This window comes from Odontesthes bonariensis, chromosome 20 (assembly GCF_027942865.1).
Source record: "Odontesthes bonariensis isolate fOdoBon6 chromosome 20, fOdoBon6.hap1, whole genome shotgun sequence".
NCBI lineage: Eukaryota > Metazoa > Chordata > Actinopteri > Atheriniformes > Atherinopsidae > Odontesthes > Odontesthes bonariensis.
In genome coordinates, this window is record NC_134525.1 from 13,527,493 (window position 1) to 13,551,915 (window position 24,423).

The 24,423-nt window shown below is 42.7% G+C and overlaps 2 protein-coding genes across 2 annotated transcripts in view; one reads left to right on the forward strand and one right to left on the reverse strand.

The window, feature by feature from the left end:
* bmp6 (bone morphogenetic protein 6) overlaps nt 1-13,138 on the forward strand; it is a 47,793-nt gene extending 34,655 nt beyond the window's left edge. Inside the window, exons 5-7 of the mRNA XM_075452259.1 lie at nt 8,129-8,205; nt 10,003-10,113; nt 10,650-13,138. Coding sequence (XP_075308374.1) covers nt 8,129-8,205; nt 10,003-10,113; nt 10,650-10,799 — 338 coding nt within the window. The 3' untranslated portion in view covers nt 10,800-13,138. The remainder of the gene's footprint in view (nt 1-8,128; nt 8,206-10,002; nt 10,114-10,649) is intronic.
* txndc5 (thioredoxin domain containing 5) lies at nt 12,343-20,168 on the reverse strand. The gene is made up of 10 exons (XM_075452261.1): nt 19,901-20,168; nt 18,600-18,752; nt 17,635-17,740; nt 17,438-17,534; nt 16,601-16,716; nt 16,110-16,196; nt 15,778-15,936; nt 15,151-15,233; nt 14,793-14,922; nt 12,343-14,143 (listed from the first exon to the last, which is right to left on the reverse strand). The coding sequence occupies exons 1-10, from the start codon at nt 20,080-20,082 to the stop codon at nt 14,021-14,023; spliced, it is 1,236 nt and encodes a 411-aa protein (XP_075308376.1). The 5' UTR covers nt 20,083-20,168; the 3' UTR covers nt 12,343-14,020.
* Nucleotides 20,169-24,423: the final 4,255 nt, after the last annotated feature.

The following is a 24,423-nucleotide window of genomic DNA, read 5'->3' on the forward strand; positions in this document are numbered from 1 at the left end:
AAAAGACTTGTACGTGTAAGATGAATGAACACTGTTAGGCACAGAGTGCAAGAGAGGCGAGTGTAAGATGTGTGCGACAACAATGCTTCATGGCATAATCACCGCTAAAAAAGTGATACCCACAATACCATTATTCTCTTACAGTTGAGCAAATATTCAATGATTTAGAATACAATTTGACTGGTGACCTCATCTTTAAACCTCTGTCCAGTTCCCTTCTCTTCCTTCTTAGCAGATGACGAAATGAGCAAGTATAATCCCGATGTTATGAGCTCCACGAGCTTTTCAAATTAAATCAAACCCTAATCCACCCACCTTTCACCTGCTGTGTAACTCTGGACAGACTTTATAGTGCTTAAAGCTAAGCTGCTCCTGTGAGGCTTCATTGTGTGACTGAAGCTATTTCTCAATGAGCCCGCTGTTGATATTGGTTTGATCCCTGCCTAATTTGACAGATAAAGCAACACGCTACTCTTAAGCCTCGGCAGCACAAAAGTGTATGTCACAGCAGAGCCTGTGCGCCGTTGTGAAGCACGGGAATGCCTCTTTGTAAGTATTCTAAAATTATCTTCAACTCAGTGGCAACTTTGTCAAAAGTCCCATCATCTGTAGTGTGGGTGCAAAACAGGCTGATAAGAATGGCGAAAAGGTTGAATTAAAGGCATAAGTCGCAGGTCTGTGATGAGACTGCCTTACATGTCTTTCTGCCGTGCTACATAAATGGTGCGTTACTCTCTAAACTGACACTGAACATTTTTGAATGCAATGTGAAATACAGTTAGGATTTTATGAGATCATATAGATCTTGAATGTCAAAACTGGTGTGAACACACTTAACTGGAGTTGCACTTCTGAGTATACCCGTATACCTGTTCTGATTCCAGTATCTGAGACCACTCATGGCAGCCACAGAGCTGCTGACCAAAGCTAATGATCAGACTTAAGAGGCTTAAATATGCAGCCCCCCCCACCCACCCAAATCTTGGGCAGAACTGACTCACTATTTGCTTTCTGGTGCCAGAGCACAGCTTAGTGCACTGAAACAGAGCTGCAAATAGCCCGTCTTGGCCGGCAACCTGGGAAGCGATTTACCTCTGCTTTGCTTCATCTGCTCTGTTTAATGGCTCTTCCATCTGTATGGAATGCAGATGTGTATTCATAGGACATGTTGGGTTTGTCCTCACTGCAGCTCTCTGCAAACGGCGATGGCTCTGTTTTCTGTTTGCTCAGTGCATCTTTGGTGACTCTTGGTAGGTTGCACTGCACTGCTGTGAAAACAAGCTTTTTTCTAAGTTCAGCTCCAGCGGGGCTTTATCTCAGTAATTGCATTAGATGAAAGCTTTGGCTGACACCACACAAGACAAAGGCTCATCATTTGTTATGCTACAGCACAGTTAGTTTACCTCAAGTTCAGTGTTGGCTTTAGATCTGTACTCCACTTCCCCAGCTGTCACCTTTGGCCTGAGTTGTCTGTGGACTTAAAGACAAAGTAATAACAGTCTGTTACTCAGCTTATTTAAAAAGCAAACTGACAAAGTAGATTGTCTCTATCTACTTCTGTATCCTCGTTTGTATCAGACGGATCAGAAAGCTCTCAGTGAAGAGAATCTGTTCAACGATCTGCTCCAACAACGCCAATCTGTTAAATATGCACTTTACATAACCCAAAACATCAAGACCTCTCCGCCTCACCACTCGGGACCACTGGGAGTGTAAATATTTAGATCTTACACAGGAAGCAGAGAGGCCCCCCTCGCGACAGCCGTGTGTCCGTGGCCAGCAGAGGACTGCTGGGATTGGACGGGATGGGAGGATCCGTGAGGAATTCAAGAGGGCATATGGTTTCAATACCGCATCACTCACTCCAGAGACCGGGAGGAGGCCGTGATGGATGGGGAGAGCATCCGTCTTGTGAAGCGTTCACGAGGAGAAACAAAATGTGGATGCTGTCCCTCAGTCTCTGTTTGGCACAGAGCTGCAGTACGTCAGCTCAGTCCACTGCAGATTGAGCTAGAAGGAATATTTCACCCAAAATTTATCCATATGCCTTTTTTTCCGAATAACATTAGATCTAAGGCCGGAAGACACCATCGTGTTTGTTTTAATCGGTAATGTGTGCACTGGCTTCCACACAGAGGCTTTTAAAGCTTTCTTTAGCAGGAGTTGATTTGTGCGATGTGCTTCCTAATAAAAGAGCTTCTCCTTCTATCTAAACTGCAGAATCCTAACCTGTGTGGTTCATTGGTCTGGTTTCGTCTTGTCCTTTCTGATCTCTTTGTTCCTGTTTTTGTCCATTTTGATTTTGATTTTAGAAATTTGCCCTTGCTTTGTGATAAATCTCTAAAATACCTTACTCAGTCTGCTCAGGCAAGGGTTGGAGTTGGGGATAATAATTCCAGTGGATCTTTATTTTCCCATATTTGCCTTGCTGAATTTGAAATGACGTGTGATATATTAAATATCTTCCAGATGATAAAAAAAGTCGACTCCAGCCCAATAAATTTCTGCCACATCGGTTTTTAAATAAATGTATCTCTATAAAATGTAATAAATAGTCTTTGTTTTTCACTTTTTGCTCTTAAAAGCACACAATTAACAAAGCAGGTGATTTTTTTTTCATGGTCTTGTTTGCCTGTTTAGAGGGCAACCGGTCCTCTCTTATATTTAGAGTCATGTGGAGAAGGCCTGAACATTCTTGACTACAAGTGTGATATTTCCACCCACTCTGGGTGTGCCTGATGTTTGCACAGTGAAAAATGCTCTTGTATACCTCAGCACCAGAACAATACAACACCTTTAAAGGTAATTTGGGGTTTAGTGGGCGAGGAAGGCTGAGGAGGTAATGGGAGTCGGGTTGGGCTTTGGCTGTGGGGGAGGTTAACAACCATCCGGGGAAGGAATACTACGTCCCGGCTCAGCACTGGCGGCCTGTAATTAGGTCTAGCCAGTCATTAGCTGCACAGCTAAAAGACTGACCAAGCTAACAGTATCGCTCAAAGAATTATAATAACACGGCGCACAGCCAGCTGTGTTTTTTCATCTGTAGGTCCTCTCCTCCCTCCTCCTCATTCTCCTCGCTCCTTCCCCACCCGACCTCCTTTTGTTTACCGTTAGAGTAATTAGACATGGCGGAGCTCCCTCGCAGGGTTTAATAACCTCTGTGATGAAAGACAGGAAGAAAGATAAACTTCAGTAGTCGTGGTCGAGGGGAAGGAAAAAAAGAGGAGAAACCTCAGAGACAAGAGTGACATATTTTCCTTTCATGTCTCCGCGGCTGTTGGGACGCTCTCCTTCCTTCTCCGGGCTTAAGGAAGACGATTGCGCCTACAGAAACCAACTTCTCTATCATGTCTGTGGGAACTCATGTAATTGCAGCTGTAGAGCAGCAATCCTCTGGCATTCTTGAATTGAGAGTTTGCTGGAGTAATCTATGAAGTGAAGTGGTTGGAGAGACTGTGGCCTGCTTGGATTGAAATAACTTTTTATGTCACTAAACCAGTGGCACCGTTTAATTCTCGTATTTTCGGAACATGTGATAAATATAATTTACGGCTTTTTCCCCCTCATGGTGGGGCTGGTGAGAGTGCTTCGTGGGTTTAATGAATGGCAGGTAGTGTAGGGAAAGGTTAATATCAGCCCAGAGCTCACAGAACACAGCGAAGGTCTCACTGTTTAAAGCTACAGTGCTTGTGTTCAGTGAGGAGCTGTGTTTCCTCTGCTATTGAATAGAAAGGGTGAGAACCAGCCGCCGCCGCCCCACCTCACCTCGATGAATTCAGTCTGAATTGATTTTTAGTCCAGAGTTCTAGCGTCACGTGTTCAGCTGGAATGTTTGTCCACACAGAGAAACATTTCCAGGTTAAACACTGTTAGATAAGCTGTTGTAATATGCCGGCACAGCTTTATGCAACGGTTTGCCTTCACATTACCATTTAATCAAAGGAAATCCTGCTTTTTTTCTGTTGTATTTTCAAATATTTAGTCCTCAAGTTCATGGCTTGTTACGTAAAAGTCCAACGTAACATGTTAGAAAATACCCACAAATAAGGCATTTGCTCAATTTCTGATTGGTACCTTATATCATTTTTACATATCAAAATTAATTACTTTGTGAGGACTGGTTAAAATGAAATCTACACCTCCTCCCTCACTGAAAATGTCTCCTCCCGCAGCCACTGGATGTTAGTTTCAAACTCAGAACATGCATCATTCTGTGTTGACACCTGCAAACAGCCCAGAGAAGCAACTATGAAATGGAACGGAAAGCGAATTATCTTTCTTTTCATGCTGATTTTTTAAACAGCCCCTCCACTGCTGCTAAACCCAAATGCAATACTCACATAATATTGAAACCTTTAATTGGTGTACTAAATTATCGTATGTAGAGTCCGTTTTTCATTCCTCTTGCCACCTCTGCTCTCTGTCAAGGAAAGGAAAAAGAAATGAATGGAAGTCTCATGGGAGCCGGAGCTCAGCGGTAGCTGTGTGGCATTAAATTTTTACAGGCAGGAAGGGGAGATGTGGTTTATGGGCACCACAAATCTGGGCCTTTACACTCAATGAAAGCCCACAGTAAATATCAGCTTTATTCCTCTTAAAGAGCCCCACAGACTGTAAATGCTCGCGGCTTTGAAGGCCAGGAGGTGCAAGGAAAATGTGTAGATGTGTGAGAAGGAGAGGAAAAGGGAGCATGCTACTAAATATTATGGTTTGTGTTATATAGCACAGGGCAGTTTGTATTTACTTAGAGCTGAATATGTGTTTATGAAGGCTTTAAGAATTGGGAATCAGAGGATTGCAGGGCAGATGATGTGATTGCACCACGCCAAATACATTGATTCTGCTTTCTGACCAGAAACACACTGTAAAGTGCTTCCCACTTTAACCTGATTTGTAGTTGACTGAATAAACCTTTAAACAGGGTATGTGACATGTCACATTCAAATATTTTGAACAAACAGTGCATTTAAAGATGATCTATTTCATGGAGGATACATGCTGGAGTTCATAATTCTGACATATTCAGACAGGTGTTTCTGTCCTCGAGCACAAGTCGCATGTCGTCAAAGGAGCTGAGAATGCTATGAAATGAGCTGATCGGTGTTGGAACCACAGACACCTCCTGTGTTACGGTTGTATAATGGTCATGGCAATGCTGCTGAGTTCTGACGAGTGTGCCGGCGGCACTGCAGCTTCATTCACCCTCCACCCTGGGCTGTGATTTGACCCGAAGCTGAATGTCACGCATCATAAAGCAGACCTGGATGAGGCAGTAGGGGGTCTCTGTGTAGAACATGTGTATGTGCACTTTGAAGCAGGGGATATAGCACAGCATTTGGAAGCGTGGCAGTCATTGTGGGTTTTTTTTTTACAGAAAACTTGTTGACTGGCCCACAAATTTAGTTACTAAATTACTGCGAATAAACTCTTTTCAATGATGCCCACCAGTGAAATGTGTCATTTCTCTCTCTGTCAACATCTCTTGAAGTTCTCATCGGGTCAGCCAATGTTCTCAGCCAATAAGCTTTATTCTCGCAATGGTGCTTTTCCTCTGTCCTTGGATATTTCCTGTATATAAACACCGCACACACTGTAACAGTTCCACACAATGCAAAGTCAAGTGGAGTTTTCGTTAGAATAATTATCGGAAAAAACTATATTTTCCTACAACTGCTGATCCAGGACCAGGTCGAAGCCTCATTTGTGAAGTAAATCTGTTGAATCCTAGTGCTCCTAGTGTTGAGGATGCTGGAAGGTCAGTCAGTCCAAAGGTGGGGGGGGGGCAGGACAAGCATGTAACCCTGGCCTGCACCCTACCTCGTGTCACCTTACTTGAAGCCACACGTGTGTCTGAATGCTTGTGCAGCAAACGCACACCACTGTCTGCACAGACAGGTACAAAAACAGTAAACTCTGCGTTTCCACATTAGCAGACACCCATCGAACTGCCCTTCCTATTGCAGAGGAAGGAGCCCTAAACTGGGGAAACACCTGACTGTTTCTGACTGTTACAGTCGGTCCTTTGACCTCACCGCGCCACTGACGGCTGCACTCTGTCTCACCTTTAGTTTCCTGTCTGTTACAGAATTAACCCGTCTAATCGGATGACTTATTCGGGTTCTGTTGCAATAAAAAGGAGGAAGAAAAACCTCTCTCTTTCTTTTTACTTGTGTTTGGCGTATAAAGTGAATTCTTGTGTTTTCACCGCAGGTGGCAGAAAACAAAGATCTCTCTCAGGCAGCGCGAGCGCCTCTCTCCACGCCTCCTTATTTCTCCAGTCGGACTACATCCAACTTTCTTTCCGTCTTTGTCTTTTTCTTCTTCTGTTTGAGAAAAGTCCAGCTAAAACACATGGGTCTGGGCAGTGCGGTCAATGTGTCTGTTAAAATAAAATTTAGCTTGATGATGAAATGTTAATGCAACCAGCGAGTCTTTGCTCTAATGAGTAGCTGCGTGGGTTTGGCCCTAAAACAGATAAACATCAGGTCAACGGTGCGTGTCTGTGAGTGTGTGTACGTCTATGTTCTGCAACTGCCACCAGTAATGAATGTTAGGCACACAGATGTAAGAACCAAGATCAATGACCCTTAAAATAATGTGTTTGTATATACTGTCTGTCTGTTTGCGGGGGTGTGTGTGGTTGTGTATATTTGTCCCTCCACCTCCAGCTGACTAAACAAGGCTGCTGTCGGTGAGTTGGTGAGGTGAGTGGTTGGGTGGTGGCTGTGACTGAGTGACAAATCTCAGACTGCGGTCTGACTCATGCTCTCTCTGACAGGCACACAAACGTGAAAACTTTGCTGGAAAAAGAAAAAAAAAAGGCCAAAAAACCAAAATGCCTGTCGTATGCCTGCGCAGTTGATAGATTTTTTTGTATAAATATCTACAGTCGCATGACGTAGTGGAATGAATGGCTCCTCGGATGAGTGAGTCAGTTAAGAATCAAAGCTCTCAATTATTTTATTGTGACCTTATTTTTTTTTTCAAGCAAACTCTACAAGGCAAAACACGGAGTCAAAAGTGTATGTTTTAAGGGACAAACGTAAGGAAAACAGGCAGGGTTTTCCCCTCAAACCGGTTTTAAAATTGATTTTACAGCGTGAGAATAAGCAGACCGACAATCACCTGCAATTAAAATCATGCCTGATGGACCTCTGAAGGCATAGAGGGGCCACCAAGAAGCTACTACTCATGTTGCTTTGTGTGGCTGTCAAGATACAAATGCCTTCTGGATGAGAACTGGGACCAAAACTCCTGCTATGGAACTGCATTTCGTCCCTGTTATTGTCTCCCTTTTGGAGCTTGGTGATGAAAACATAATCAAAATAATCAAATCAATGAGGCCGGACAGAAAAAATGAGTAAGAGGGAGCCCTTGAAACCTTAGGTGGAAAGTCTGTGTCACCATCTTGACATCAGTGCGGTGACCAGTGCCAGCAATGACCTCTTCAACTTTAAAAAGCCAACCTATACCTGTCTGCAGCCCTCTGCAGGGCGGCTGCAGAATGGAGCAGTGATAATTAAGAACAAACTGCACGGCAGGAGAGACAATAAACACAGTTGTCACCGTCCCGCCACTTGTGTTGTATGCCAAGTAATATCCGAGTACTGATGAATTCAATTAGCCGCACGTTCAGATGCATTAGACGGCAGATGAATATGAAGCACGTAGAGAGCAGCAACCGCTGGAATGAGCGCTTGTGCCTGTGCTCTGGTTTACGCCCTCACGTGTCTCTCCACCCATCGCATGACATGAGGCGTGTTGTGTTTTTCTTCTGCTCCGAGTGAAAATTGAATGTTCATTTTCAGCTGATTTGATTGTGAGCTTTTTGCATCACCACCTACGCAAGGAAGAGTTTGATCACCATCACGCAGTGAGGCGCATTTCAAACAAAGAAGGCCGAGTTATAGTGATGCCGACAGAAAGATGTAAAAACAGTCAATGTTTGACACTTAAAACCAAGACACAACTATCACCGTGGAGGAAATGTTGAGCATTGTATCATGGATCTCGCACACTTTACAAATTCATGCTCATCGTCCACTTTTTATTCCGGGAGCTCATCATGGAGTACAGTAAATGTGCATATCGATACAGTTTCCTAAAGTTTTCTGTTGTTCTGTTTCAGATTACAACAGCAGCGATCAGAAGACAGCATGCAGAAGACATGAGCTGTACGTCAGCTTTCGAGAGCTGGGCTGGCAGGTAATTTCTCATCACCCACGTTTGGACAAATCCTTCTGCATGTTGGTGGTCCTCAGCTTCTCTCGTTAGGGACAGTTTAACCCGAGTGGGTGTTTCAAGAGGATGTGCAGAATAATTTGACCAAATATTTGAAAGTAAATCTGGAAGGCAAATAGATCTACGAAAAAACAATGCTGGATTCAAAGCTACACATATTAGGGATTATAGTGGAATTATTGTGCAACCCAAAATCAGAAAATGTTGGAATGCCATGGAAAATACAAACAAGAAAAGGGTTGATTCTTGAATTTACTTTAACAAACTCCTTGTTTTTTCTCATCAACTTCAATTCATTTGTTGATATGCACCCAATTTGCATTTCAGACCTTCAGCACATTCCAAAAATAGTTTTTACTACTTTGTAATGCTGTCCCAACACTCTGGCATATAGGATTCCAAGCAGTGAAGCATTTTAGTTGTTATTTGGTCCAATTCCTCCTGCAAACCAGAATCAAGCAACACGCGTACAACAGCACAGGATCACTGTCACATTTTGATTTTAATATTCCCTCCACATATACAACCTCATACCATCACAGAACCTGGTTTTGGGCTTGTTGCTCATACCATTCAATTCAACTTTTCTTTGCTCTCTTGCCGTTCACTCACTGAAATCTGTCTGTGCAGTGACACTCTTGAGCTTGAATGCATCTTTCAAGAAGAAAAGTTGAAACTTCCGTTTAAACTGTAAGATTTACTTTATTCGTCATTCCACAAAGCAAGATTCTGTACAAAGACCAAAACAAAATCAATTCAGCAAACACAGCTTGACCCTTTTTTAGGGAAATGTGGTCCAACATGGTATGTTAAGAAAGTGGGAGGAGTTTGTATCTTCTCACACTATAAGCAACACAGAGCGCTATCACAGGGGGATGAGTAACTCGGACAAGCAGGCAAGAGAGCGTCAGTTATAAGTAGCTGAGTGGGAGCAGACTCACGAGTTGGACTACAGGTCTGTGTGTGTGTGTGTGTGACTACATGTTTACAGGGAAAAGTTAAAGGAAATAAAGAAGGTCAGAGTTCCATAAATGTTGTCAAAAAAAAGCTGTTAGCGATTAACACAGCACTGACATCTAGAGGGGAGATTGCTACACACACAATAAAACACACAAATACACGCACAACAAACACTTAACCAAACTCTAAACCCGAGCTGTACTCGCCTAAGTGAGCCCTTACCCTCACGCTTGCATTATCTCTAACCCTTACCCCTCAATCTTGCTTTGTAAACAGCTTCATGTTCCAACGAGATGAGTAATAAATGCACGGGAAAAGAGCTAGAAAGAAAGAAAGAAAGAAAGAAAGAAAGAAAGAAAGAAAGAAAGAAAGAAAGAAAGAAAGAAAGAAAGAAAGGGACGGAGCACTACATAAACACCAGAGAACAAGACAGACTGAGGTAAAACATGCTGATAATTCGTCAGAGGGAAGCGATCAAACACAGAAAGGAAGGAAGGATGAGAGAAGTATTGCTTCCCTGAGCGATTTCACAGACAGGCAGCATATATGAAGGAATTTGTCCTCAGAGACACAGTTAACGCAGGTGGTCCTCTAAGTCAGGTGGCAGACTGCAGAACATGAATGCCACGTTTTATGCATGACTACCTGCCCCGAGCAGGCAATAAAACTAACTTTAAAGAGTGATTTGCCTTGCTGCCCACTGTTAGAACACGACTAGATAGTGACGACACCAACTGTATAACAAAAAAACCTCAACAACTGTGTTCACGACGCAAAATGCTTTCATGTGTGCCTCTTAAGGACTGGATCATTGCGCCCGAAGGCTACGCGGCCAACTACTGTGACGGAGAGTGTTCCTTCCCCCTAAATGCCCACATGAATGCCACCAATCACGCCATCGTGCAGACGCTGGTAAGACCAACTCACCATTTGCCACATCTCAGGACGTATGTGTTTTCCAGACGCAATGTGGGAGAAGTCATTTGGGGTCTGTTTCCCTTCTCCAGAGGGGTCAGTGTGTGCGCGCATGTAGCTCATCTTGTGGATGAAGGATTTTTGCAGCAGTGTGCTGCAAGATGTCAAAGTGACCAATCACAGCATTGGGACGAAATCCCAATTACTTCAGAAATACATCTGCTCATTTTTTAAGACGGGACTAAGCAGAGCTAAAATTATGTGACGAAAGGTCAACATCTGCGCAGTTAACTGAAAGTGTCTCAACTGTCATTAGCACTAATAGATCTATCTTTTTGTGTAATAAATCAGCCCAGGAAGTGAAAATCTGGATATTCTGACCCTTACTGTGTGCATTTTAAAATCTATTTATTAAAAGTGCAGGAAGACGCTGACGCTAATAACTTGTAAAAGAAAATTCTGCTTGCAGTGGAGTGCGTGTGGCGTATTTTGAATGCAGATAGTGAGTGGAAACTGTGATCCCTTGATTTCAGGTGCACCTGATGAACCCCGAGAATGTACCAAAGCCCTGCTGCGCCCCCACCAAACTCCACGCCATTTCAGTGCTCTACTTCGACGACAACTCCAACGTCATACTGAAGAAATACAAAAACATGGTGGTACGCGCCTGCGGCTGCCACTGACGCCGCTGAGGGCCGCTTGTGCTTCACTGAAAGTTGGATCAGGTTGACCTCGAGGAGTCGCCGCTTTCCTCAGCCTTAAAGGAACGTCCGCCCTGAAAGATCATCGAAGAGCGCTTTGACAGTAATCCCGAACAGCTCAGAAAACAATTCTACCTTCAACCTTCTAACATCGCTAATAAGGCTACGAAGAGGGGACCAGTGCAGAAATGATAAGATGGCTGCTGGCATCTACAGGCAGCTTCATTCTCTTGCAGTGCTGAGTTGGCTTTTCTGTTAGCTGTGGGCCGGAGCCTTCACTTCTTGGGTCTGCAACTGAGTCTATGACTGTGTGTGTGTGTGTGTGTCTGTGTGTGTGTGTAGGGGGGGGGTTGTGTTTGAGTTTGTATAGCATATGTTTATTGAAGTGTGTTTAAATGCCTAACAGGCTACTGCACCTACCCCTCACTGAGGGGGTGAGTGCTAAACTGAACTGTTGTTGGACCAGTCAGAACGCTGCTTTCTCTCCTGTCCCCTCTCCAACAAAGAAGAAGGAAAAAAAGAAAAAAACAATGTGGATCAGTTATAAGAAGAGGTTCAAATACCGATGAAAAGCTTCTCAGCAACCGATGACTCTGTGAGGCTGATTCAGTAACCTGCTCATATGACAGAAAATTCATATAAATGGTTTAAGTCAAATTTGAATATACAAGTCCTATTTTTTTAGTGCAAATATTAATTCAAACAATTTGATGCTAACTGAATGATCCATTGGAGTCAGTACATTCATATTTCCTTCCCTCTTTGCTACTGTATTTTCTTCTCAAGCCATATTTGCTTTTCCCTAAATATAATATGGACTAAACCAAAGGCTGACCACAGGCTATTTTAGCAGTGCTCCGCTCCAAATAATCTGCTCCGTGTCAATATTTGCCAGGCTCAGGCTGAGCTGCGATTCACCAGGCTGGTTCAGCGTGATGCATGTTGTGGCTGAACTCGTGTTTTTCTCCAAAGAGCTGAAGAATACGGCCCTATCCCTCCAACAAGCCACAGATGTCCATTTCCATGTTGCTGCGCTCGCTGAGCTACCAAACCGTTCCGCCCATGACAACCCGTCAAGAGATTGAGGGAAAACATTCGGTCCAAAGCGGCCAGCAGGAAGGTTTCTGTCAGCTTTCTGAAGCCAGCCCCCACTTTTGCTTTTTCAGCCCTGAGGGTGAAATTATGAGATTTGTGTCCAGGGTCTTTCCAGCTGAGCGCGTTGCTGTGAGCCTTGAATGACATGGAATTTTTTGGTTTCGTTTTAGAGAATATATTTGAATGAAAAACTAATACCCATAACGATCAAAATACCTTACGTGCCTAACCGATCATAAATTACAAAATATACCTCTGGTAAGCTGCTGTTTACATTTGTGATTATGTTAAAAAACTGTTTTTGTAAATACTTGTACATTTCTCCGCTTATTTATTGCACCTTTTATTAAAAAGAAGAAAAAAAAAAAAGAGGAAAATATATCATTTCATTAACAGATGCAAGAACCAAAAAAAAAACAAAAAAAACAACTTGTTTTTGAAAAAATTTATTATGAAATCTCATGTTACAACTTGCCATTATTCACTTTTTGTACAAAATCTGTGGGTCGTGCACGACCCATGGATGAAAAGGAAAAACAAACTTCCGTCACTGGAGTACTTTAGACCGTGTGCTATCCATAAAAAAATGTTACTGACCCAAAAGAAAAAAAAAAAAAAAGCTGCTGTGTCTCTGTTTGTGTACCTGTGCTGGAAAACAAAGTGTTGACCTGCATCACGCAGCAACCTGAACCTGTATAACCTGGGTCAAAGAGCATCTGCACTGGATCGGGCATGGCCGTACAGATGAATGGCGTTTATTACACCGTGGTTTATCACACCGAAGAGAGAAAAGAAAAAAAGGAAGCAATTGCACGTCGTGACGAATGAAATTTTCTCAGCCTATGGCGGATGAATCCCCAAAAGCTGATATATCTTGATTGGTGGCTTCAGTTTGATTAGGTTCCCCCCCAGAAAAACCAGAACACCACACCTACGGAGCATCTATTTTGTCAGATGTTTCAAGTGCTTGGTGAAGTTCTCACAGACTGGAGCTTCTGCGGGCCTCGTGGGACCAGGAAGATCGAATGATACCGACCCACAAAACCCAAAAAGGTGATGTGATGATAGGTAGTCCCACCTGACGGCTCTGCTCCTCAGTACTGACATAAAGTGGTCCAACTATCATGGCTCATTCCACCTCCTTGTTTACTGGTATCAAGAGATCTCAAACATGAGCTCATAGACATTAGCATTTTTATTTATTTATATATATATATATATATATATAAATAAATAAAAGACAGTCCAGTTTTAAAGAGACTTACAGCTACTACAAATGAGCAAAGTGCAGTTTGATGACTCGTCCTATTAAACAGAAGTGGTACCAATTCTGAGCAACTTCAGTGATAGAGAATGGGGGCAGCGTGGTCCAGGCCTGAGATTCTGAATGCTAGAAAGAGTAGAGGAAGATGCCCGATTAAGATCACAGGAGTCAGAGACAACTTTTTTTAAAACAACAAGCCGTCACCGGACTCCTGTGATAAGAACGCTGCCTCCATCGCCACTTCTTCCCCGAGTCTGCATGGGAGCGTCCCTGAGAGTTAAGTCAGATAGGCCACAGGCGGAGTGGACATGAAGTGCTCACAACTTAACACTCAACCTCACGTTTTCTTTTGCAGTCTTGAGTGATAGTGCCTTTACGTTAATGGCTTACAATTTAAGATCAGATCCGTTGTATAAAAATTCAGCATTGAAAAAAGTCAAATGGCTATAGTCAGAAACGGCAGATTATCTTTTTTTTTTTTTCTTCCTTTTTTAAACATGCAGAAGCTGTTGTGCACAGAGTTTTTGGTTATCAATTGAGAAGAGCCTCGCAGTGGTTGTCGGACGTCACTGATGCACCCAACCAAGACCAACGCGACCCCCGAAGGATGTCGGTTTGGGGCAACAGCAACGAGAAATACGTTCACATTCAAAACGCTCTGCTCAATTATTCTGTCCTTAAAACACAGGAGACACAACAGACTGCGTCGGTCCGCCGTTGGCCGACTCCTTTCTGAAGAAAAGCCAAGTGGAGAGAGAAAGATTGATGCGTCTGCTGGTGTCCCACTGGCCAGATATGCAGTGTGGGCAGGTAGAGTGGAGAGTGAGCGCAGGCTTGTCCGTTTCTACAGCTCGTCTCTCGCCTGCCTCATTACGAAGCTGTGCAGGCTCTCCAAGTCCCGCCCGCCGTGATGCTCGTCGCCCTGCTCACCGGCTCTGAAGATGATCAATGTGGGGTAACCCCGCACCTGAGGAAAGACGATACAACACTTTAACTCCACACGCTTTAGAATCCTTCAGAACCAATTCATTCCAATGTAGCTCGCAGTGTTAATGTATTCAGAAAGATTCCCGAATGATGTGGAAATCCAGGCCAAAACCGTGAAATTCTTGTTTGACATCTGTCGCTCGCACCTTATGTGCAGTCCTGATTTTTAAATATGTTGCTAAATAATGGGGGGGGGGGGGGGACTAGAGGAAGTGCAGTGCTGTGTTTAAAACATTTGGATGAGCGCTTCACATACTTTGGCTTTAAGGTTTCCATTGTGCTTTCATAACTACCTTCTGCCTGCATGCGAGGGCTTTATGGGACATCTGTAAATTCTAGAGTCCAGAGTTAGTGTTTCTGACCTCACACTCCAATTCTAAAGGGTGACACCTTAACAATGCAAGCTCAAAGTGTGTTGCCAGCATTCCTCGACCCTTTAGGATTTCAGTCCGTGGCATTTATTCTAATTAAAGCAACATGGCAGTTGTATTATTTTATGGCTGTGAAATAAATTCTCATCATAGGTTTATCATGTGCAGTATAACCCACTTTATCTTGTGGAAATAAAAAGGGAGGGAAACGTGTCCATATTATGGGCATGTGGTGTTGCAGTGTGCCGGCGCACTTACAGAGAACTTGTTGCAGAGTGTGCGCTCCACAGTGCAGTCCACTTTGGCAATCTTGACATCAGTGAGGCCCGGAAACTCCTTACTGGAAAGATCCTCCCATGTCGGGGCGAGATTCTTGCAGTGGCCGCACCTACATGGCAGAGTAACACAAAAGTTCCGTTAATATTGCGCCGTTTTACGATTCCTTTGTTGTATTGGGAAAGGGTCAGAAGACAGAAAAAAATGCTACTTGATAGTGGACTTGGCTTCATCGGGGTGATGCAATTTACACAGAACCATTAACACAACTTATTCAAGAACAGTTATTTTACATCTCCACAGGGTTATTTGTCCCCTTATCCAGCAATGATGATCTTACCATGGAGCGTAGAATTTGATAAAGGTGAAGCCCTTCGCTACAGTCTCATCAAAGGTGCTCTCAGTCAGGACCAACACGCTGGACTGCAGACAGGGAGGAGACAGGAACGTACACTTTGAATTGTGATCATCCAGGTTAGCCTAATCATCAGCGCAGCATTTATTTTTGTACAGGAGATGGTGAGACTTTATGAACTATGTGCAACCCCTGGCAAGTCATTTACAAAACACACAACACATTGATAAAGGAGGTGGATGAAGATGAACAGTTGCGGTAAGTTCTCACAACAATAGTGGTTCGGTGGGAAACAAGTTGGGGGGATCTACTGTGTTGGCAGGTGTTCGGTTCATCCCAGGGAGAGCAACTCTTTGCAGCTGCTCATGCTGCTTGCCACTAAAGGTGCCCATCAAAGAACGAATGAGCTGGAAACCTTAAATTCACGATTAGATTCCCGTTGTCTAAACCCCATAAGGTGCGATAGAAACCATGAATGATCGTGTTTGTGTGCAGCTGCAGTTAAATCTCTGAACACCAGCAGATACACTGGGATGCATACTAGCATCTTAAACAAGCCACACAAATGCAACATCATCATATATACGATGTGTGTCTGTTGAGCACACACACCTTTGCTTCCTCTTTGGCTGGCTCCTCAGTGGGGATCTCGTTTGTTTCCTGTTCCTCACTTGGGTCCTGCTCCTTCTCCTCAGTGAGGGCAGCCTTCAGCTGATTGTCCACAAAGTCTTTAAAAGAGTCCAGGTCTCTCTTTCCTTTGTACTGTTCTGTCTGCAAAAAAAGCCACAATCAAACCCATAAGTCAGCGCTTTATTGCAGCTCATGTTACTGCAGGGAGCATTCTGAATTACTTAAGAAGTGGGCTGTTGCAGCTGTGAAATCCTCAGTCGTAACCAGTAAAACAGGAGGGCCCAACTTCTGGGAAAACTGAACTTGTTCCATACCTTCTGTCCGTTATTGAAGAAGAGCAGCGTGGGATATCCCCTCACGCCGTTATCAGAGCACACCTCGTAGTGCTGTGTGCAGTCCACCTAGGGCGTAAGCAAATGGACTTGTGTTGTTAAACTGGAATGACATCGATGCAAACACTGACCCCGCGAGGTGTGTAACACCTCAGTATGCAAACATGTAGCTCGTCTTATGACACACATCCTGCTCCGTCAGGCAGATAACAGGATGACTGCCACAGTAGTGCAAAGTGCCTCGCACTAAAAGAGCAGAAATAACTCCGTTACAACATCGTTATATAAGCTTTTAAGATAATGTGTGCCACAAACAGACCATAAACATGTAAGTGTGACAAAAAGTGTGCGTGTGGGGGTCAACTTTAAGGAAATAAAAAGACATGTCACATTATCTGTCGTTTAACTTTATTCAAATTCGATGTATATAGAAAAACGAGCTCGGGAGCACGTTGGCGCTCCGGGGGACCCACCTTTCCTATCTTTACATCATCGGAGTGCTCAAAGGTGGTTGCCAGCTGTTCCCAGGTCGGTGCCATGGCTTTGCAGTGGCCACACCAGGGTGCAAAGAACTTCACAAAATGGGCACCTGGACATGCAGGAAATCCACAAAAAAAGAAAGAAAATGACACACTGAAAAGGAAAGAAAAACATGCGTAGAACATAAAAATACCCACAGGTGTGTTTTAATCTGAGACTCAAGTTTACAGGTTCAGATTTTTGATGTGACTAATGTAAAAAAACAAAAAAAGTCGATCCACTATGAACTCAACAAGTGAAAACATACACCTCTTCCTGTCCGCTGTTTCTGAGATGTGAAGGTGGGACCTATAAACACCGTGTTAAAAAATGTCTGTCATATCCTGCCTTTTTTCATATGCAAACAAGAAATCATTTATTTTCACTCAAAAGCAAAATATTCAACTCCAGCGGAGCCCGAGAGGCGTAATTTCGCTCAGACAGTTATCATGAGCGCTGTTTATTTTCGTATTCTGACAACCCAGAAAGGTGAGTTGACGGCACACGAGGGCTTTACAGTCGGTTCGTGCTAACTGACCCTGTGGATTGTGTTGAAATGTCAGTTATGTAAATCAAGGCAATGAGGTGTTTCCAAGCTCTCATGATGGATGCAGATGGATTTCAGTTTTCAGTGTGGCTGAAAACTGACAGAACATTCAAAAACTGGAACGAAACAGAAACTACCCATCTGCTGTGGCAGGATGCAGCTGCAGAAATACACGAGATGGGCTTAACCTTTTAGCCTGTGAGACTTACAACTACCATTTGATGGGACATTTAAACACTTTTACCTTTAGATATGTGGTCCTTGAAGCTGAGGCCAGTGAGCTCATACATGCCCTGTTTAGGTTCTGGGGCTTTAGGAGGTTCCTTTTCGCTCTCTGGTTCCTGGAGGGAAAACGACAACAAAGTAAGTGTGAGCAGCATTTTTTAATAACAATCATTACCCGTTTGGATTTTTGAGCAGATAAATGAATAAATAACTCACCGAAGGCTCCTCCTGGAGGATCTTCAGCATCCACGTCTCCAGAGACTGTAGATCCCTGGGACCCTGGTACTTAACCGCTTCCTGGTCAGGCTTAAAGAACTTCAGTCTACACATAATAAACAAACAAAACAAAAAAAAAAAAAGGGTTTTAAATTGCACCGATTTGTGACATGATTCAGCAGAAAATCTTTCCAGACTCAATGACTCAGTAGTATTTAGAACAGAGACATTCTGTAAATCATTCCTCAAAGACTGCTGTGTTTGCAGGTGCAGTGTGAAGTCAGCAACATTCAAGACGTAGGAGGACCCACCGTTAAGATACTGGCAGAATATTTAACTCAATGTGTCACACCTGTCATTCAGTAATAAAAACCGCTGTGTACTTCCATGTTGTACGACGTTTTTTTTGTACTGAACACTGCAGTGAAGGGACCTCTGAACTCTTATGTATTAAAGACATTGTGCATCTTCTAACTTTCTCTGTGGGAGATCACTGTACATGCCAGCGTAGCTGAACAGACACCTTTAAGTCACTTGAATAGTGATTTTGTCAGATGATGCTGGGGGTTAGAAAACTGGGATTTTAACCAGAGCGGCAGTCCAAAAATGCTTAAAGAAGCCTCGAGTTGACACACAGTCTTTAGAAAAAGAAGCGAAAAGGGGGGAAACTTTGGAGCACGTACAGAGCGCCTCGGCCCATTTGGGCCTACTTGAACCTATCCATGCAGTGAGTCGATTCCCAACCGCATCATCTGGGTGTGTTCGTCCGGTTTTCAGAAGCTAGATTTCGTACGACCATCTCCCACTGTTTACTCCCAGGACTGCTGCTGAGCTAATGCACCTTTTCTCAGAACGTACCACACTGTTGACTAAGTCTGCAAATTGACCTAAACCTCAAACCGAAACTAATAAACTGATAGGGCCTAGATTTAAGGCTTGCAAGTTGATGCTACTCCAGCACTTACGTAGGGTAACCTCTGATACCGTGATCGTTGGAGCAGAACTTCGTGTCCTGGACGCAGTCTACTTTCACCACATATGCCGGGGGCTCATCCATGCTGTTATATTTGTCTGCCAGTTCATTCCATGTTGGCTGCAGTCTCTGGCAATGGCCGCACCTGGACACAGTGGTACACATCGTCAGTGTGCAATGTTAATTAAAAAAATAATAATAATTAAAAAAAAAACAAAAAAAAAAACACTGTAACATGCTCGGATCTGGCTGTATACATCCTTTTTTGTCCAAACCAAACTGCAAAAGACAAATTTTGAGAATTTTTCCACTCGAGTCACAAAGAGTATATGATGGTCTATTTTGAATGTGGAAGAAGTTAAATCAAAATGAGTGACGCGATCGATGAGCTAGCAAGCTAATAATGGGAGGTACTTTTTTTTTTTTTATAAAGCATCCATCCATCATGATGCATTTTGACTTGACCATCTGAAAACTCTGAAGGTTATGTTAAGAGCGGGAAAATAACATTTATAGATCACAACAAGCTGTGCTTGCATTTCTCTCTTTGGGATGAGGTGAAACATGTCCAGTGTTTGATTCTGACCCAACTCTAACATGATTTAAAATACTGTAGATTAGAATTTACTCTTTACTGTTCAGGGATCAATTTAGGAGGAACACAAAAGCACTGTATGAACTTATTATGTGACATAATCCATAACAGACTCATTTCAAGGTGGGAGGCAAAAGACTGGGTAAACTCATCTCCGTTTTAGATATGCATTACATCATCCAGGATCTCTGGAGGTCTGTGAATCCCGGTTTTGAAACCACTGACACAACATTAGTCAATCAGTGCGTGCCACGTAAGCACAGGTTCCCAGTCTAAAACTTTGAATTGTTACTAAATATTAATCCTGTGTGGCTTGGGATGATTGACTGTACAATGCAGACGGTTGAACATAACCTGCATTTTTTTTTTCCAAATAACTGTCAACGCAAGAAAAGCGTGAGCAGTATAAACATTGAGGCTTACGTACACAAAGTGCTTCAATCCGTTAAGCTGCTATTTGGCTATGCTAGTTAGCAGCTAAGCTAACCGCACCGGTTTTATGAAAGGAATGCGCGAGGTAGCCAGCTAGCTGGCGTGCTAACTAGCTTGTTTGCTAATACCCCGGTAAACTAACTCTGGAACAGGCAGGGGTTTTCCTGTTTTTCGGTTTTAATGAAGGTAAACTCGAGACAGGTGAAGGTTATTATTATGCATTTTATTTAACGTCACTTGGAAGAACTTGGTAACTGTTCACTTACCATGGAGCGTAAAACATGACAAAGTGGGGTGCAGTGGGTATCGCCTCGTTGAACATCTCCACCGTATATGTGTGCTTGGCATGCTCGTCTTCTTCTGCATCGTCGTCGCAAAACACACCAGCAAACAGTAACGACAAATAGATAAAATACAGCATAAAAGGCGAACTCAGTGCAGAAGCCATGGTGAATCTCGGTCGGTGGAAAGTGCCCCTGCTGACGAGAAAGGACCGACTTTCAACAAGCACGCCCCTCTGCAGCCTCTGTTTAAAGGAACGTGGACTCTGGATGCGACGCAAGCTGGTGGGGCTCACTGAAGTTGCATGAGGGTATAGAGTCACAATGTTGTGCAGATCTGTGGCAGCCGGCGAAGCGCTTTTGTAACCCTTTTCAACGTGACAGATTCAAATGAGTGAAATTTGAATTTGTTAAACGATTTTACTGGAGGGGATCGTGTACGTTTCCCAAATTATATACCATAACGCCAAAAAGTATACTAAAGAAGATGTACTGGATCATTTCTACAAATGTGCATGCATTTTTTTTTTGCACCATGCTAGTGTTGTATGACTCACTTAAATGCAACCTTATTGTCTTTGAAAAAAATATGCTTATTTTGATGCATGGAACACCATTAAAACAACATTTGCCACTGTGTTGCATCCTCTCTTATTTTGAACAAAGCTCTTAAGAGTTTTGCAGCTGAGGAGGCCAGCTGCTGTAGTCTGTAAGGTCAAATGTTTTCCTATTCTCACTTGATATAACATTTTTAAAAGTCTTCTTTGTTTCGTTCTCAACTGCAGGTAAGCCAGTTTAGTACTCAGAGCCTCGTGCTGTGCAGTGATGGAGTTGTAATGTGTGCCCAATATTTGGAACTGTCTTGCTGAAATAAGCAAGGCCCCTCCAAAAAAGGCAACAGTGCATGGCTGAATATATTGATTCCAACCCTGTACAGTGTACATTAATGGTTCCTTCACAGGTGTTCAAGTAACTCGTGCAAAGTACACAGATGCACACCTGAACCATTGTACCACCACATCTCTGAATCATGCATATTTAATATTTTTCTTTATATATTTTGTATAGGGTTTTAACTTGCATTTGTAGATGCAGTGAACAACTGTGTTTACTAAACCTAAACCCCTACCCAGAACCTCGACAGAAGCCTAGATAGTTTAATAATCTATTTGATAATCATTATCTCGAGATCACAGACTAAATTTCTAATCATCTTGACATAATGAAGTCTTTTCTGCTGTGATAAGGGGTAATTTTGTATTATTTTTGTTTTCTCAAGATAACTGGCTAATAAATTTTGTCAATGTGTCCTTGCAAGGTTCCATTTAAATTACATTGAACAGTGAAATTAGGTGTTAACACAGGAACCAGTCATTTCAGAGCCCACCGAAATCTTCTTGAAATCTTATGAAAACAAAGCTTGCTATCTCATCGTAGCAGGTACTATAAGTTGTCATCTAAAAAAATAAGAAAACAAAAGGCAAATTTCTCAAGATAACATGATAAATAACAAAGCTTGTTATGACAGAAGAGCCCACATTGCCCCAGTCCTAATATCTCGTCACTGGCTCCCGGTATTTTACCGCATAAACTATAGAATTTTGGTTTTGACATTCAGGGCATTGCATGGACAGGCTCCTCCCTACATTTGGGATTTGGTCCAAGTCTTATACTTCAACTTGTAGCTTGAGATCCTCTGAGCAACATCTATTGATGGTCCCTCGCACTTGCTTTAGGACCCGAGGAGACAGATTTTTCCAAGCTGTTGGACCAAGAATGTGGAATGAATTACCACTTTACTTGTGATCTCTGTCGATGCTTTTAAAAACCAACTTGACTTTTTTAAACAAGCATTCAAGCCCAACTGCTGCTAGGTCTGATATTGACTGTATGTTGCTGTAATGTATTTTTAAATGTCCACATTGTACTCGCTGATGCCCTTCCTGTGAAGCACTTTGTGACTGCTGTCTGAGAAAGGTGCTATATAAATAAATTTTACTTACTTACTTATTTGTGATTTTTGAGACAACAGTTTAATCAACATATGATCTCGAGGTAGCTTTATTATTTAGCATCAAGCTAAATAATTGCAGGCAAGGTTTCAAAATCATTTTCTTTTGTCAAGTATTTTTTGTAAACAATAGCAACTTCCCAACTTACAAACATGGCTGGATTTGAATCACTTCCTATCTGCGTATGATACTTAGTTGTATACTGCGGGTAAAGCAAACATTCAGTCTGATTTTGTTGTCTAGCTCCCAGAGAATGACTTTTGAAAGACAGACATTTGTTCAACTCTGATACTCCAAGAAAAAGCCAGACTGGTCAACTAGTGGTCCAATAAGTTACAGTTGAGTGCGCTACCTTGGCAGGCAGTGGAAGTTTCCTTCACACCAACGGCTGCCTCTTGAGAACGAAATCGCAGCTCTCATAATAACTGAAGGTGTAAATTTATTGAGACATCCATAAAACGGTGATATATTATGAAAATAGACTCTTGGTTAAAAGAGCAGTCAGTCAACATTTTGCTTTTACCTGTAAAAATAAGGTCAGCGTAGTTCAGGTGTAACATCACTGCTGGTTAAGGCGACAGATGGACTGTAGGTCGTCTACGCCGATGGTCAGATGTGAGTCAGAGTTGCCTTTTTCATCACCGCTGCAAATGATCCCGTAAAATGGGTACAAATGAATCCAATGTATTACACTGGACAAATTGCGCGTCTTGTTGTGGCAGCAGCCTGGTGTACTGGGGACAGTGATTGTAAATCCTGTAGTTATTCCCACGGCTAAGTGTGTTTGTGTTTGTCTGTTCCCAGTACCTGCTGGCCTGCTGAACCGACAGCTCTCTGGAAAGTCCTCTCTGCTTGTAGCGTAGTCATGACTTCATCCAACCTGATGGAGACAGCCGTCAAATTGAGCGTGTTTCTCTTTAATCAGCCCTCGTTTTGTTTTTCATCTGGACAACTGGGAAAGCGGAAAAAGGAGAGGAAGAGCTTGCAGCATGGAAATAGACAGATCAGTTGCCTTCACACATGGTACTGTGTTTAAAACTAATGCAGACTGTCAGAGCAACCCTTGTCTTTTGACCGTGCTAAAATGAATTAAATTATTCTACCATGCAGAGCCACCAAAAAATATAAATATGTGTAGTTCCACACTGTGATTACAGTGTTGCGCAATTCTGTCCACAGGGAGTACATCCATTCAAAAGAGAAGCGATACACTTATAAGAGACTCCCTCTCTGAGACAGATGATTCTTTGTTGATCCAAAGACCCGCAAGAGATGATCTTCAACCTCTGGCTGTAAAAACTCAAAAAAATATTTTCTCTTCGGGGAGCTTCAGGAAATGTGGCCTTACTTGCACTTAACCAGTAAAACACAACCAACAAATCCAAAGGGTCAGAAGTCTGCAGACACCTTGATTCTTTTGAAAACATAAAGTTGGACAAAGAGCTTATTGTTGGCTTTGACATAGCAGGTGAACACACGACAAAAACAATATTGCATGTTTTGATACAGCCAAGCCACCGGAAAGACAACGTCTCTCATGTTAGCCAAAAGACTGAGGGAATTGTTCAACATCTGGCCTCTGAAAACATCAGTATCAGGTAAACATTTAGTATAGCTAGTTAAATACAGGAGATGGGAAAACAGCTACCATTTCAAAGTTGAGCAAATATGTGATGAAAGATATTTATTATGGAATCCCAGGGGCATCTGGACCTTTTTTCATGTGAGAATCAGGTCCAGACATTGTTTGCATTCTACAAGTACTAGACTACACTACTACCTAACTTACCGCACTTACTCTAGCACTAGTTATGCTCTTAGCTGTTTGGTTTTGGAAGGAAATGCACTTATGATTTCTTGTGACCTGAAATTCTTTTGCCTACCGATGTGGAACACAGTTATTGTAAGTCGCTTTGGATAAAAGCGTCTGCAAAATGACCGTAATGTACATGTAAATGTACAGGAAATTGTTTGTAAGAGATGCATGCTTACAACTGGAAATACTGTATTTCGCAGTGGCATGGCAGTAGAGCACATAAGCATGAAAAAAATTTAAGAAACAATAACTGTGTTAGTCTGACCAAAACTGGACTTTTAAAATCAATGTAACTATAGTCTGGCTGAAATCGAGCTTCTCAAAAGCTGGACTAACTTGGCCACATAATGCAGTTTGGACTCAAATTTCACCTGTATGTATACGCTCAACTACACTCAAACTGGCCTAGGTGCATGCTTCACGGTCTGCATTCACTACCCAGAAGAAGAAGAAGAAGCCAGCAACAACAAAAAATGTTTTTTTTGGAAAAACAGTAAAGCGTAAGTGTTCATATAGATATAGCTCGATTCCCAATGAAGCCGCTCGCATTGACACGGTTCTTCTTTTTGTTCTTTCTGTTTTGTGTCGACTGGTCCAACGTGTCAGAAATTATGAATGAAAAGCAGACGCCATTTTTTTTGTTCATGTTTCTCTCTGCATCAGAGGCTGAGAAATAAAGA